This window comes from Panthera leo, chromosome E2 (genome assembly GCF_018350215.1).
Source record: "Panthera leo isolate Ple1 chromosome E2, P.leo_Ple1_pat1.1, whole genome shotgun sequence".
Lineage (NCBI taxonomy): Eukaryota > Metazoa > Chordata > Mammalia > Carnivora > Felidae > Panthera > Panthera leo.
In genome coordinates this window covers 47,289,068-47,305,764 of record NC_056693.1, presented here as the reverse complement: position 1 = coordinate 47,305,764, position 16,697 = coordinate 47,289,068, and the positions used below count along the sequence as shown (strand labels likewise).

Below are 16,697 nucleotides of genomic sequence, written 5' to 3'. Positions count from 1 at the left end.
ATACAAAAAACTTAAAAAGTTATGTTTGAAAATAATTGTATTCTATCAGTCTAATCCACCATCATTTGAAAGATACACTATTTTGTGTGAATCGTTATATAATACAGAATCTTACACTAGTCTTTGTCTCTGATTCCTGAGGGGAGATTCTAAAGCCTTGGAATTTCCTGAATAATAGAAGTGTCTTGTCATTCATGAGCCCCTGGCATCACCTCTAACAGATGAGATGACTCAAGATGGGGGCTGGTCACGGTAAAGACCAACCAAGTGAAGAAAAGGTTGGGGTTTGGAGCCAGCCTGACTATGGGGAAGGAAGAGAGGGCTAGAGACTGAATGCCAAGCATGTGGTCAATGAATCAATCAAGCCTACCCAAGAAATGCCAATATAATCTGTACCGAAGTTCCATGGACCTTCCTGGTGGGTGAACACACTCATGTGCTGAGAGGGTGACACGGGGAGAGGGCATGGAAGTTCTACATTCATGACCCACTCAGACCTCACCCTATGTATCGCCTCATTTGGTTAGTCTTAATTTGTATCCTTTAGACTAAAACTAATCATAAGTACAGTTCTTGAGTCTGAGTCATTCTAGTGAATTAGTGAACCTAAAAGGATCATGGGAACCCCCAAATTTGTATCCAACCTGGTCAGAAGTGTAGCTAGAATCTGAAGGGCAGTCTTGTTGGGGACCATGCCCTTTAACTTGTGTAGTCTGTGAAAAGTCTGGGTAGTTAGTATCAGAATTGTATTTCAGAAAACCAGATGGTATTGCAATAACCATTAAGAAACAAAAAACAAACTGCCAATTAAACCACAACCCATCAACAACCATAAAATACAAGCTGATTTCAGAAGTACTAAGAACGTGTAAAAAACAGGGGTGGCTGGGTGGCTCGGTTGAGCGTCTGACTTCAACTCCGGTCATGATCTCGCGGTTAGTGAGTTCAAGCCTGGCGTCGGGCTCGCTGCTGTCACAACAAAGCCCACTTCAGATCCTCTGCCCCACTCTCTCTCTGCCCCTCCCCCGCTTGCACTCTTTCTCTTGAAAATAAACATTAAAGAAACATGTAAAAACAAAATTAACAAAAACTTTATGCTGAGTGTATAATACATTATTTTTAAGTTTTAAAATAGCACAGAAATATGAAGCACAAAACAAAATTATTCTCTTTTTCCTTCCTCAATGGTAATCAGTTCAGTATGCATCCTAAAACAGGATTGTTCACTCCACTTTTATAACATCAAAATATGGTAAAGATTTTAGTGACCTGCATGAAGTCACTCAGCAAGTCAATGACAGAAAGGTAATCAGAATGCAGTATCCCAAAACCCAAGGGTATTTTCTGTTATAAACACCTTACTGTCTCCAAGCTTATCTTAAGAGATAGTCTATCAAACACAGAAATCTTACTCATTTTGATGACTAAGAATAAAAGTAAATATATGACCATGAGCCAAGGGGCACTTCACTTTGTCACGTATGATGTCTTGTTACAACTTTTCAGGCAGAAGGCAATGATTACACTAAACTTCACTAGTGAGTCAGTTATCACTTAAACAGTTCAATTGAAAAAAAGACAAACCAGGGCGCCTGGGTGGCTCAGCTGGTTGAGTGTCCGACTCTTGATTTTGGCAGCTCAGGTCATGATCTCACTGTTTGTGGGATCTCCACGTCGGATTCCACACTGTCAGCATGGGATTCTCTCTCTCCCCCTCTATCTGACCCTCCCCAAATCATGTGTGCTCTCTCTCAAAACAAACAAACAAACAAACAAACAAACAAATAAATAAGGGCACCTGGGTGGTGCAGTCAGTCAAGCTCCTGATCTCAGCTCAGGTTATAATCTCGCAGTTCGTGGGTGCAAGCCCCACATTGGGCTCAGCGTTGATGGTACAGAGGCTGCTTGGGATTCTGTCTCTCCTCTCTGCCCCTCTCCTGCCTTGTGCACATGTGCATTCTCTCTCTCAAAATAAATAAACTTTAAAAAAATAATAAATAATTTTTTTAAAAGACAAACCAAACATTATAAGAGCAATGTACTGGGACACCAGGTGGTGGTGGGAATGTGCTATCAACTGACCCTCTCCAGGCCTCTGTTTCACATTTATGAAACAAAGAGAAATGGTCTCGGTTATTCCCACTGGCAAGTTACTGGCCTTTTGGGCAAGGCCATTTTTTGGTGTACAAGTCTATCCCACACATTAAGGACATTAAGCCTCTCTGGCCCTTGCCCCCTACATGCTGGTAACTCTCTCTATTGGATGTGACAACCAGCAAACCCTGCCCCAATGGAAAGGGCATGGGGTCATTAAGTTTGGAAAACTTTGTTTCCCTAGTAGATGATCCCTTTCAGTTTCCTTAAAGTACTACAATTCTATAAATAAATAATCCTCAGTCTCGCTGAAGTGACAAGTCCATGACTGAAAAAGAGTACGGAAAGAAAAAGTCATGGGTGACTTAGAAAAAACATGAGGTAATTTTCGTCCCAGTAATCCCATTTCTAGCACGGAGCCCAGGGAGAGCAACAATATAGCGATTCATGAGCTAAGATTCAGTCATCACAACACCACTTTGAAGAGCTGAGTGATTTGAAACAACCCAAATAGGTAACACTGCGGACTTACTGGGTGCCAGACATCAAGGCAAGCACTTTACTTCTTGACACTCCAAGTGAAGCACATCTCTTAGGAGCTTCATGCAGAATCTCAGGCCCCACCCAACCTTCTGAATCAGAATCTTTATTTTAGGATATGTGTTGCTGAAGCGAGCACTAGAATCTGTATTTTATCAAGCTCCCCGCCGTGAACATTAGACTTTAAAAAGCACTACTTTGCAAGTATTAATTCACTTCATCTTTATAACGTGTAATTTTCATCATGACCACTCTATAGTGTAAATATAATCATTCTCCATTTTATACATTAGTAAACTAAGGCATAGAGCATTATATAACTTGCATAGTGACGGTCAGAGCCAGGATTTGAACGCACACACTCTTGTTCTAGAATCCAAACTCTAAATCATTATTGCCTGTTATTACTCAATTTTTAAACAAGTTATAGTATTTCCAGAAAATGGAATCTTCTGTAGCAATTAAAACTGATGTCTAAGGAATTTTTAATGACACAGGAAATTAACTGAAGAATGCAGTAAACAAAACTGAATATATGGTATGGGCCCAAATAAATAATTTTTAAAAATTACGCACACATGTACTTTGAAAAAGACCTGAAGAAAAATGTTGGTGTGGGAAGTCAAAATACGGGACCTGGTGTCAGAATGCTGGAGTTCAAATTCCAGCTCCTCTTATTAGCTCAGTTATGTAGAGGCGGCTTTTAGGCAACAGTCTTAAGCACTGGAAACCTGAGCAAGGTAAAAGGGCCCACGGGAACCACCGCACTGGACTCCAACAGGCTCATTAAGCCATAGGCTCTAACCGACCAACGGGCTACTTACAACCAGGCAGTTCTTAAGATTACCAAAAAAGGGAAAATTCCATTTGTCCCTGTATTCCCTCATTCCACCCTATAACTATAGCCCCTCACCATCACCTCATGTCAGGCCATCTCTCCTTTGCTGTTCTGCCCTCTGCTACCGTACATTGAGTCTAGAAACTTCTCTCCCTTGCTCTGCCTTGGGTGAATTCTTTCACCACATGCACAGCTGGCCTCCATTCAAATGGAGCAGCCCACATTTGGAGAACCCCCATCTGACTGAAATACTCCACAAGTGATCTTAGGTGAGATTCTTAACCTTAAGCCTCATTTTCCCAAATGAAAATAACATTTACCTCACAAGATCATTGTGAAAATTAAATGAGGTAATCTACAAAAAGCATAAGCATTGAATATTATTATTTCTCTTTATACTTTTTCATTTTCCTAAATTTCTACAATGACTGTGTTACACCAGTAAATAGCAAAAATAAAAAAAAATAAAAATAATGCCTTAGATTGTCAACTATCTTACAGGCTATTACAAAGAAAGTACCTATTCGTGTGATTAGATAACACAAGACTGAATTCAAGCAATTAACAGTTGAATAAGAGATCTAAAAAAAATCTTTAAATAAGTATGCTTATATAGTAAAACTGAGTAAGGGACGCTGCACCAGTTCCCCTCCAGGAGGGACTGGGTGAAGAACGAAGTCCACCACCTACTTTGAATGACTGAGGCATTCCAACTGCCTGGCAGTACCTGACTTTGAACAGGTTCCAGGACCTCCGGCAAAGCCTCACTCTTCCTCATCTGAAAGAAAGGATGCTACTTCCCTTGGAGTTACTGTGAGGATTTAATGAGAATAGGAGCGTTAAGCACTAAGCACAGTGACTGGCAAAACAAGCAGTCAATGTTAGCAAAAATCCACCATCATCACCACCATCATCATTCTCTGGCTGAATTAAACTTCTCGAGCTCCTACTCCAGGAATTGAAATATATTCATTTCTTTTCAAATGGCAATTCAATGGTGTTTTCATTATTTTCTAATCAATTAGATCTACGAAGAGCTATTTCATTACAAAATTATCAAGGCCACAGGGCTTAAAAAAAAAAAAGACAAACTTTCCATTTTAAGTAGTTTAGATTCACAAATTATTTCACATTTGGATTCTTAACTACACAGCTAGTAGCAGCAAGCCAATTCAGAGTTTCTCCACTTTTCTGTAGCTCTGCACACATACACATTAGTATACAAATGAGTAAGTCTTATGCTTAAATACATGAACTCCATCAATCACTACCAGCTATAATGTAGGTCAAGGCTTTGCACCTGATATAATTAGATCGGAATCGGTGTTAAGATTTAGAAAAGCCTAAGGATCACCCAGTCTGATCCTTAGGTTTTGCAAATGGATTTAGGAAATTTAGTTAACTGGTGAACAAGGAAAACATTCAAATGCTAATCTACTTTTTCAGGAATTAGTCCAAACCCTAAAAGAAGCAGAGAGTAAACTTCAGTTTAGACTTTTTAAGTGACATCAATTTTTAGCTCAACTAAAGGTGTTACTATTATTACCACATGTTGAGGAGTAAGTGGGAGCTTCCTTTCTCACTTTCACGAGCCACTCACTCTAAATCTACAGCTCTAACTTCTGTTTCAAGACATTTGTTACAGGGAGGGAGGAGAGAAGGAGAATGGTCAGGCATTTAAGCTTTTATTTGATGTCTAATTCAAAGAACCAGTCATTTGTTTTTTTTAATTGAAGCAAAGAGTTCATAAACACAGTATAAGACTACTATGAGAATACTTTTTCACATTATATAAAAAATTCTAAAGAACACAAATGGCATTTGAACCTATAAAAATATGCTCAACTTCACTCATTAAGATAAATGAAAATTAAAATAACAAAATAACAAAATTCCTACCAGATTTGCAAAAATCTAAGTCATTAGGCTTGAAAACAGATTTGTCCTTGGAATGCTGACTTTATGATTCTCTAATTTAAAAACTGTTGACAATCAGGTCTATTCACAAGCAAGTATGTACTCACATGCTTGAGTATGTATTTATATTTACATATAAAATTTAATCCTAACATGATCTGGAGAAAGGGGAAAATAGGCATATTTTTATATTATTTGTCAAAGTTTAACTTCTATGAAGAGATATCTGACAATATATATCAAAATTATAAATGCAAAGGGGCACCTGGGTGGCTCAGTCAGTTAAGCATCCGACCCTTGATCTCAATCTCAGGGTCATGAGTTCAAGCTCTGCATTGGGTTCTGTGCTGGGCACAAAGTCTACATACAAAAAAAAAAAAACAAAAAAACGGTAAATGCATATATCCTTTGGCTCAGCAATTCCACTTCCAGGAGTTTATCCTACAGATTACCTCCACATGGGAGAAATATCATAGGTAAAAGAATATTTACTGCAACACTGCTTGTAGAAGTAAAAAGTAGTAACTATCTGAATGTCCATTAATAGGAGACTGGCTGGGGCACCTTTGTGGCTCAGTTGGTAGAGTATGCCACTCTTGATCTCAGGGTGGTGAGTTCAAGCCCCATGTTGGATGTGAAGTCTACTTAAAATTAAAAAAAAAAAAAAAAAAAAAAAGATTGGCTAAAATGATGGTAGACTCATAAAATGGACTATTATACACCCATTAAATAAGTGTAAATTATATAAATATTAATACAGAAAGATCTATAAGAGATTTCCAGTCAGTAGTGTGCTGGATATAGCACCATTAGTTTTTAAATTTATATACAGGGGTGCCTGGCTGGCTCAGTCGGTAGAGCATGCAACTCTTGATCTAGGAGGTATGAGTTCGAGCCCCATGTTGGGTGTAGAGATTACTTAAAATTTTTTAAAAAAATAATTATAAAATAAAATTTATACAGAGAGACACATATTTATGCATGAGCATATATACTTCTCTATTTATTTCTACACATTTCAATTTCATTCTATTTACATGTATTATTTTTTTAAATAACTTTAAAATATTTATTTTATATTTAGATATCTGACCCATGGTGTAATCCAAATGAAGTAACCATCACATTTTCCTTCCCTGATGGCATTCCAAGGACAAATCTTATTTCAAGCCTAGTGACCCCACAATCAACATCAGTTCTAAACACAATGAAAATCCTAGAGCCCACTTCCCATCACAAAGAGTAATGACTTACATCAGAGTGGTAAAACTCAGACCATACCTGACTAGGTCCCCATGAAGCTGTAGATACAGACTTTCCCTTCCCTCTCCAGCACAGATTTCCGACGCGGGGGTCTCCACTGTACACAGGACGAGATGTAAGTCAGAGGAGGCAGAGGCGGTTGTAGAGGCAGTGGTCGTGTCTGCTCCATAAAGGTAAACACAACCTCTCTTCACATCTTCTCTCAGCCAGTCTCTTTCTCGAGAACCAAACCTACTTCTCCTATTCAAACAAGTTCTGCTCCCATTGCGTTTCATATTTCTCTAAAAAACATCAAGAGAAAGAAATCATTAGCTATAATGTCTGGCTGAGTTAGACACATTCAGTCTTCACCCCACCCTTCCACTCTACATTCACCAAACACCTCTCTTGGGGCCTTCCACATCCACCATGCCCATTCCTAAGCTGGAAAATGGTTTTCTCTCCTGCTAGCTGTTCAGGACTCTGTCCATTAGCTTCTCTGACCCTTTCTTTTTCTTATGTTTTCAGAAAAATGTCAAGAATTATCTGTGCACCTATTACCCACCTTTCATAAAATTTAACATTTTGTCATACTTATTTCAGATCCTTATTCTAAAGAACATACATACAACATATTCTTACATATACTGCTGAAGCTACCTGATACCCCATCAATTCCATTTCCTTCCCTCTCTCCGCAGAAACACTCTACTGTATTTGGTATTCACCATTCCATGCATTTTTCTGTCTGCCATATATGTATGTATCTATAAATGAAATTTTATTTTACATGATTTAGAACTGTAAATGCTAACATACTTATGTTTTACCCTGCCATTTTTGTGGAGGGGGGGGTGTCAATATTGGTCATGCTAATACACCCAGCTCATTCATTTGAATATATCCCATTATATGAATACATTGCAATATATCCATTCTCCTGTTGATGGCATTTAGTTTGTTTCTAATTTCTGTTATAAACAATCCTGCATTAGATGTTTTTGGACATGTCTCTATAATGCAAATTGAGAGCTTCTCTAGGGTCCTGACCCTCTGCCTCACATCCTAAATAAGTACAGAATATTGTACAAATGGTTTTTATGTTCTAATCATGTTCCCCAAAAAATTACTGTTCCATTTGATAATTTAGGTATGTGAAATTCACACACATTGTGGTTACCTCAAAGCAAAAACAACTGCTACAGCAATAATATGACAAGGCTATAAAGATCAGTATTTACCTGTTCTTTTTTATGATGGGCCATTTCTATTCCTTTTAATATAAAGGCATTTCCACTAACGCTTACACTGCCATACCTCTCTAGTGTCAGTCTCCATTACCTGTTACTGTTTCAGTCATATCCAGCTACCTATAACTCCCAAACATCTCAGGATTCCTTAATTGTGTGACTTGTCTGAAAGGTCCTTCACCTTGTCCCTCTGATGAGATAGGCTTGAAAACTCTACTCATTTGTCACCCTGTGTTCTCTACGGAGCCTTCTATTTTCCCATCCCCATTCTCTCTGCATACCTAAAATTAGCGACTCTACTCTCTCCACAGCAGAACCTCTTCACCTTGAATATGCATCTATTACTATGGGGATCACAATGGGTTTTAATAATGTATTTGATATTTCTTCCTCCCTTCTATACTGAGAATCTATTACGGTGCCTTAATACCTGAGTGGCAAACTGATGCATTCAAAACTTAACTGACATCACAGAAATGTATTGCCAGTCTATACTTCAGCCCAATTTGCTCTGGCAAGAAGTTGAATAAGCTTGGGGCGGAGGGGGGAACATCTCCTTTTTTACAGAGAACTAAAATCTTTTTGCCAACCAAAAAGTAAATAAAACACTTGTTACTATTCCTCATTGGAAATCAGAAATATCTACAAATAAAGCAAATATTATTTTTGTAATTACCAAGATTAAATATTTGAGGAAAATGTGGCACCTAAGGTTCAATTTCTAAAGCTGATAAAGGATGGGCACTTGAATGGCTCAGTCGGTTAAGCGATGGACTCTCGATTTCAGCTCAGGTCATGATCTCAAGGTTCATGAAAATGAGCCCCATGTCAGGCTCCGCGCTGACAGCACACAGCCTGCTTGGGATTCTCTACCTCCCTTTCCCTCACCAACATGTGTGTGAGCGTTCTCTCTCTCTCTCAATCAATCAACAAACAAACAAACAAATAAATAAATGGAAGGAGAAGCAAAAAGGTATTCCCAGGGAGGAAGAAAGAAAAATATGAGAATGGCTTCATTGTTCAAGGATGACAAGTAAATCAACTGTTTTACAGATATTAAGGATTTGAATATAGCTATTTAAGACCATGAGGATTATTACTGATTCTAACTTTAGATAAGTAGGATAAACCCCTGCTACAAGTGGGAACTAGGTCTCTCTCTTCTCAACAAGAGCATTTTCTCAAAGCTGAACATCTCAGAATTAACAAACGGCTTTCAAGTACTTATTTTACAAAGACAAAGGCCATCATACTTGTATCACCAAGTAATTTTAACCACTGATTAATTCCAAATATTCCTTATTTTTTAGTCTCTGGGAAAGATTAACAACTGGTCCATCTAAAAACAGCATTCTAGGGGCGCCTGGGTGGCTCAGTCGGTTAAGCGTCCAACTTCGGCTCAGGTCACGATCTCGCGGTCCGCGAGTTCGAGCCCCGCGTCGGGCTCTGGGCTGATGGCTCAGAGCCTGGAGCCTGCTTCCGATTCTGTGTCTCCCTCTCTCTCTGCCCCTCCCCTGTTCATGCTGTGTCTCTCTCTGTCTCAAAAATAAATAAACGTTAAAAAAAAAAAATTAAAAAAAAAAAACAAACAAACAGCATTCTAGGGGGCGCCTGGGTGGCTCAGTCAGTTGGGCATCCGACTTCAGCTAGGGTCACGATCTCGCAGACCGTGAGTTCGAGCCCCGCGTCGGGCTCTGGGCTGATGGCTCAGAGCCTGGGGCCTGCTTCTGGTTCTGTGTCTCCCTCTCTCTCTGCCCCTCCCCCGTTCACGCTCTGTCTCTCTCTGTCTCAAAAATAAATAAACGTTAAAAAAAATTTTTTTTAAATAAAAAAATAAAATGAAAACAGCATTCTAGGGGCGCCTGGGTGGCTCAGTCGGTTAAGCATCCGACTTTGGCTCAGGTGATGATCTCACAGTCCATGAGTTCAGGCTCTGTGCTGACAGTTCAGAGCCCAGAGCCTGCTTTGGATTCTGTGTCTCCCTCTCTCTCTCTGCCCCTCCCCCCGCAAAATAAAATACAAACATTAAAAAAAATCAAGGTGATTTAAAAAAAAAAATAGTATTCTATATGGTACAGTAACATCTTTACAAGGAAGCTCTGTGTTCTGCACCAAGTGGAGAGAAATTTAGCTCACTGGAGAGAGCAAGTGGATACTATTCCACACAACCACCAAAAAGCTTCTTTTAAAAAACTTTTTAAGGTCAAATAAGGCCCAATGATGTCATCAATCTTAAAAAAGTCAAGAGAAACCCCAGGAAGTTATTATTTTAGTTCATCCATGATTTTTCTTCTGTGAGGATTTTTAAAGACATTTTTAAATGTTTATATATTTGTATCAAGACTATAAATTCCTGGCAGCTCCTTTTGCCCAGGGGTCATGCCCCTGTGCTTTAATAAAAACACCTTTTTGTACCAAAAAAAAAAAAAAAAAAAAAAAGCTACATTCTTTAAGAACTTTACTGAACACATGTGTTGTTGGTCAAAAAATGTGTCTCCTACATATATGACATATTACACCCTACAAAGATAAACTGCTGAATTAGAACTTGAGTAGATATCATTCTCTTAAACCTGCTCAATGGGCATTTAAAAGGCCTAGATACCAAACAAGCATAGCCTTCTAGCAACAAATCTAGATGGACTGTTCAGCTGTTATTAGCTATTGCTGAATTACCTGTGCTTTCTTCTCCACTGTGTAAAGCATCAGATAACTGCTGAAGGCCAGTACTGTCCTCTGACACATTTTCAGCTTTTAGAATCACTTTTCCACTGAAATTGCTAGATTAAGAACATTCTATTGCTTTCCTTATTCTTAAATAAAAACTGTTGACAAACTTTTCTAAAAGGAAACAGAACTATAATTACCTCTCACATCAAACAAGTATAAAAGAGCACATTTAAGATTTAAATGTATTTCTAGAAAGCACAAGTCTTTAGAATAAGCCATGAATTAAGTACCTACTTTAAGCTTTTAACTCTCTAAAAAGGAAAATAACCTATGAGGGCTGTAATCAGTTCAAAGGTGATAAAATATTAAATGCCCACATACAATTAGCTCTAATATATGCATGGTAAAAACAAGAGTCTGGTCAGGTAACTCTCCCTATGCACTGAGTTCTATTAGAATGTGAAATTCTGTAAGGTAGGAGATATACTCCCTGGTTCAAAACTTTAAAACAATATAGCCTCATCTCCAGGAATATATATGTTAAGGAATATTTTGGAAAGGGTGGGATGAGATAAGGATAGGAAGAATATTTCAGTTCATTAAACTCATTTTGCTATTCATGGATTTTTAAGAACCACATACACACATTATTTGGATAAAAACTTGAAGCTAGTTCTGACAAAAACGGATCTCATGGCACTCACTGTCCAGTTGTAACTTCTTATCTTGTACAGTCTGAGTAAAACAATAATCCCAAAGTTGTAGGAAACATCTGGAAAATGATGCTTCAAAGGTACTCCCAATAATCTTACGAGTATTACCAATTACCAGTATCATATTTATATTCCAACAGCAGTAAATGGGTACATTCTAATTAGCAATTTGCTAAATAAATCTGGGAGAAGAGTTTTGAATCAAACTTTCCAATATCCCATACAGATGGACCTAGATCTAACCTGGCTAAATTATACTAGCTTAGCTATACTAGCCTTTTTTATGAAGATCTATATTAGACAATAATGATGCTCACAATTAAGTATTAAGTATAATAAAGGCATTACAAAAAAAAAAAGAATAATAAGCCTTTTCCAAAGGTTCTTTAGAGAAGAACAGGTAGGAGACTATGACTTTCTTCTACCTATAGATTCTTGTCCAGTTTCACTTGACACAAAATTCAACTACTCAGCTACTTAAAGAAACTTCTGTATGCAGAACACACAGCACCTATTCACCATTGATGATCCCATTAATTTGCAAGGATTATTTAAAATGTTGACCATATGCAATAAAGCAAGAGATGCAAGGGCATTAGACACTGTCAGCCTCCCACCAACTCAGTACTATAATCAAAATCAATTTCTGGAATCTTTCTAATGGTCCCCAGACTGGAACCCCAGGGAACCAGTGGTAAAGAGGATCACTTCCTGGAAGTGCAGGAAGGTAGGACCCTTGAATCAAGAGCCTCCTTTCTCAATTCCTCCCCTCTCATAATTCACTCCCTGCCCAACAAAAAGTTGCTATAAAAAAAGCCAAGGTTGTTTATCTTCTAGGCCAGAGGGCATTACCTATCTCTCAGACCTGCCATTTCCTGATAAGCCAGGGCAGAACTTTTCTCCATTCACAATTTACACTTGGTGACCTTATAGTTTTAAATAAATGTCTAAAAGTAATTATGCCTTAAATGCCTTAAAGTAAATAAATGCCTTAAAGTAATTATACTTAAGACTTAAAGTTAAGTAAATTAAAATAGTACGTACAAGGTTTATGCAGAAGTAAAGGTAAACTATGAAAAGTTATTTCTTTAAGTCACTGCACTAAGACTGGGAGGTAGTAGCAGAAAAAAGTGTTTCATATTCTACAGAGTTCTATTTTATGTTGTTTCATGGATGGATTCACCAGATACTTTACGTCTATTATTTTTTTCATTGTTCTCACCTTTGTAATGTCCTACAAAAAAAACTCAATAATACAATGCTCACCCTTAATCCCAATTAACAACTATTAATGCATTTTTAACTTTATGTATTTTCACTGTTTTGCACAGTATTTTTAAAGACATCAAATCCTCTAAATTTTCTTTTCTCTCCCATCTCGCTGGCAAGTTTTAAATTCTGCTGATTTCCTCTTCTAGAACTCTAGAAAGAATTCTATTCCACCTCCAGAAGGACATCTAGCTTATATATTTGACCTACAGAAAAATTTCTCTCCAACTATTTCAGAGGCCAGTAGAAAACTCCATCCAGTTAATTTCCCACAACCCCTCCTTTAAACCATCTTTACTGTTGCCTCCCGACCTTACATCTCTTGTGCATTTAAACTTCTTGTCATCCCCTTCAAGTCTCCACTCTCCGCCTTGCCTGCATCTGCTTTCATTTTCCTCCTACTCCCCTCAATTCCTGCCCCAAAATCCTGCAAGATGCCTGTTGCATAACTGCTCCCCCATCGCCGTCTCCCTGGATTGTTAGCCCCACTCCCAAAACAGGAATGCCCGTTCTGCCAAACCCCTCCTCCCCGCTGCAACGAGACTAGAGATTCCCGGAGATTAAGATCCTCCGGGGATTCTCTCTCCAGGCAGGCAGGTCGAGCGTGTAGGCCTGCGCCTCGGAGCGCGAGCCGGGTCCTAACTTCGGCGGTGAGCCCCGGGGGCAGAGTCAGCCCGCTCCACCCAGCACAGCCCGGAGCACACCGCAGCGCCCGGCCAATCACCGCCGCCATCCTCCCGCTGGGGTGATGTCTTCAGGTGTCCGGGGAGAAAGCCCTGCGTACTTACAGCCCTGCTCTCGGGCCACGGGCGACCGGCCCCCGGCCCCCAGCGAGGCCGAGGGAGGCCGAGGCGGGCCCCCGGGTCCTGAAGGAGCCGGGTGGGCGGCGGCGGCTGGGCGGACGCCGGACCGAAGGCGTGGGCCTGCGAGGCGGGTGGCGCGCGGCCAGGGATGGGCAGTCGAGGGGAGACAGAGGCGACCGAGGCCTCGGCGGGGGCCAGTCGCGGAGGCCTCTGCGGGGTCCGCGGCGCCCCTAGTCAGACTGCGGGGCAGAGGGGCGGCGAAGCGGACTGACGCGGCGCGGGGGTCGCCGCCTGCCTCGGCCACCGCGCGGGGCAGGGGCGGCCTCTCTCCTTCCTTGCTCCCTCCCCAGCCCTCCCACCTCACCTTCAGGACCCGGATCCCGCCCGGCCGGCGGCTCGCGGGCGCTTCGGGCGGCTCCGGGGGCTCCAGCGGGCCCGCGGGCCCCGGCTCCACCTCCCCCATCGGCCGCGGAGGCTGCACAGGGACGCCGGGCCGGCGCTACGGCGCGCGAAGCCTCGGCGGCGCGCGCGAGCAACCCCCTGGCCCCGCCCCCCGCGACCGCGGGCCCCGCCCCTCCCGCAGCCCAGCGGGACCTGCGTAGCTGCGGGCCCCGCGCGGCTACGGCGAGGAGCCGAATCCTGGCTGGCCGGTGGTGCGGAGCCCACGGGTGGGGCCGGGCGCTACCGAAAGGCTGGGCCTGAGTCCCCCGCTGCCCTCTGTTTGGAGGACTGAGGGTTATTCCCTGCTATCACCGCCTCCGAGGTACCGGCTGGACTAGGGGCTGGTGGGGTCTGCACCTGTCAGTAGGGACCAGACGCTGCCCTCCGCAGAGGGTGGATGTTGTAACTTACCTCTCCCAGACGTTTCCTCTTTCTGCTTCAAAACTGGCCTGTCACCCTCACATGCGGAGCCACTGAACGGATTGTCGAGAATATTCACCTTAACAAGGCCCTTTCTCTTCCTAAAGATGCTCACGACGTTCTTTAGCAAATTCAACCCAACCTCGCGTACAAAATGTCACTTCCCTGCCTGAAGTCATAATATGGTCTAAGACCATTTTATTATTTGTAAGGCTAATTTAGAAAATCTTTAGAAGTTAATTTATTATTTTAATTCCTGAAGGGAAGGTAGTTTTGTGACTAGCCAGTGGGCCAGATTTGGAGTCAGCCTAATTCCAAATCTGAGCTGTGCCTCTTATTACATCTATACCCTTGTGCAGTTTATTTGATTTGAGCTTTTGTTTCTTAGCTGTGAAACAGAAATTCATATCTAAGTTATTATCAAGATTTTTAAGGGCTTACATTTTATTCATTCATTCATTTATTTATATTCTCCAGTTAATATACAGTGTAGTCTTGGCTTCAGGAGTAAAACCCAGTGATTCATTTCTTGAGAAAGTGCTTAGTAGGAATTCACAGTAACCATTTATAATTCTGATTTTCCAAATTTAAGACTTACTCAGTTCCTCAGACCTCTCCTCTTAATTCTGCTCTAAATTTTCCTAGGAAACCTTTTAGACTTCTGGATTTTAGGGTTTTCCTCTTACACAGGTGTTAGTGAATCTTCAAGCAACATGTAGGGAATTAAGCAGCAAAATCAGTAACTTCCGGAGGTTTGAATAATTGGTGAAAAGTTATCTCCCCATTATCCACTGCTCCAACTTGCCTAGCCCAGACTAACTGTATGTCTAAAATATTTTAATTGAGGGGTGCTTGGGTGGCTCAGTTGATTAAGCATCCAACTTCAGCTCAGGTCATGATTTCAGGGTTCGTGAGTTTGAACACCCCCTCCCCCCCGCCCGACCTCCCTGGGCTCTGTAGTGACAGCTCAAAGCCTGAAGCCTGCTTCAGATTGTGTCTCCCTCTCTCTCTGCCCCTCTGTCCAACCCCCTCCTCAAAAAAATAATAAACACTAAAAAAAATTAAAATATTTTAATTGTAGGCTTAGTACAAGAGTTTTGAGATCTCCCCCCTCAGAAAAGAAACACTAAAAAAATTAAAACATTTTAATTGTAGGCTTAGTACAAGAGTTTTGAGATCTAACAGCATAGTCTGTGCCCCCTTCTCTACTGTGAGATATATATGCATTCGGAGATCTTTTAAATTCTAAGATAAAATTTGACTCTTGTAAAAACTCTCTGTACAAATGATTTATTCTGTAAAAGTTTGGAAACTACTTTCTCCCTTCATATGAGCTACTTTGCATATGCCAAAATTCGATCTCCAGTAATCTTCATTTGTCTTATTTTAATAAATTAAAAATGACTTTGGCAAGTCTGATATAAAGTGAAAAAAGGTCTTAGGTTGACTACCTCCTGGGTCTTCCTTCCACCTTGAAACTACTTTCATGAAAGCTACTCAAAGTAGTTGAATCCTGGGGTGCCTTGGTGGCTCAGTTGGTTAAACACCTGGTTCTTGGTTTCGGCTCATGTCATGATCTCATAGTTTCACGGGTTTGAGCCCCACATCAGGCTCCATGCTGATGGTGCAGGGCCTGCTTGGGATTCTCTCTCAACCTCTCCCCTGCTCTCTTCCTCTCAAACTTAAAAAAATTATAAAAAAAAAAAAGTCGTTGAATTCCCATTTCAATGCTTACTGGGTAACATTCCAGCAAGAACACTGGTATGAAGGTTATAGGCACCCATATAGAGAGAGAAGTGAACTTTAACCAAGGGCAGATGGGCAGTGGAAAGACCAAAATGTGGTTCAGAATTAGGGTTTCTAAAAGCTTGTTTCTTGAGGTTTTTATACATTGCCTTTTCCAGATCTCATGAGAAACTCTTTATTGATTGATCCCTTGAACAAGGGCAAAGGATCCTATCCCAGGATCAGCATTTTGAGTTAATGCTGGGGAACAGCAGTGGTAGATTGCTTTTTGGTTTTTTTTTAAATCAATGGAATAAAGGCTAAAGCATCAATTCAGAATACAAGCATATGCTAAAATTTATGTATTTACTATTTTTTCATCAACAACAGTAGTACCCCTTTCATAAGGAAAACAAACAACAACAAAAGAATTTCCAGCCCAGATGTTGCAGGGAATCATTTATGATGCAGCTCTTTAAAGGTCTCCATGTTTTAAGATCCAATTTAGCAGTCAAGCAATTGATTCTCCTTTTTCAAATCATGTACTACCATTAACATTTTATACTGTTTCAAAGGTCACATATTCATGTTCTTCCCCAGTTCAAGGCAATGTGCATTATGTATGCCAAGGGTTATGTAACTATGGTTTCTGGAAATGGTAAACAGCTGAGACTAACCCTAAAAATAAATTCCTCTGGGAATTTCTGTGCAAAAATCCATCTGCCCTCACTGCAGGTTCATCATTACAGAAATCACTGTTTAGATCAAGCCAAGA

At 40.7% G+C, this 16,697-nt stretch overlaps 1 protein-coding gene across 4 annotated transcripts in view; it reads right to left on the bottom strand.

Annotated features, from left to right (window-relative positions):
- PHLPP2 (PH domain and leucine rich repeat protein phosphatase 2) overlaps positions 1-13,822 on the bottom strand; it is a 75,826-nt gene extending 62,004 nt beyond the window's left edge. For 2 of the 4 annotated variants that reach the window (XM_042918368.1, XM_042918370.1), the window contains exons 1-2: positions 13,701-13,822; positions 6,671-6,933 (exon numbers count right to left, since the gene is read on the bottom strand). In XM_042918368.1, the coding sequence (XP_042774302.1) occupies positions 6,671-6,933; positions 13,701-13,799 (362 nt within the window). In that variant the 5' untranslated portion in view covers positions 13,800-13,822. Of the gene's footprint in view, positions 1-4,199; positions 4,284-6,670; positions 6,934-10,557; positions 10,656-13,700 lie in introns of those variants that run through there. The other 2 variants (XM_042918369.1, XM_042918371.1) reach the window with 2 other exon arrangements.
- Between the last annotated feature and the right edge of the window lie 2,875 nt (positions 13,823-16,697).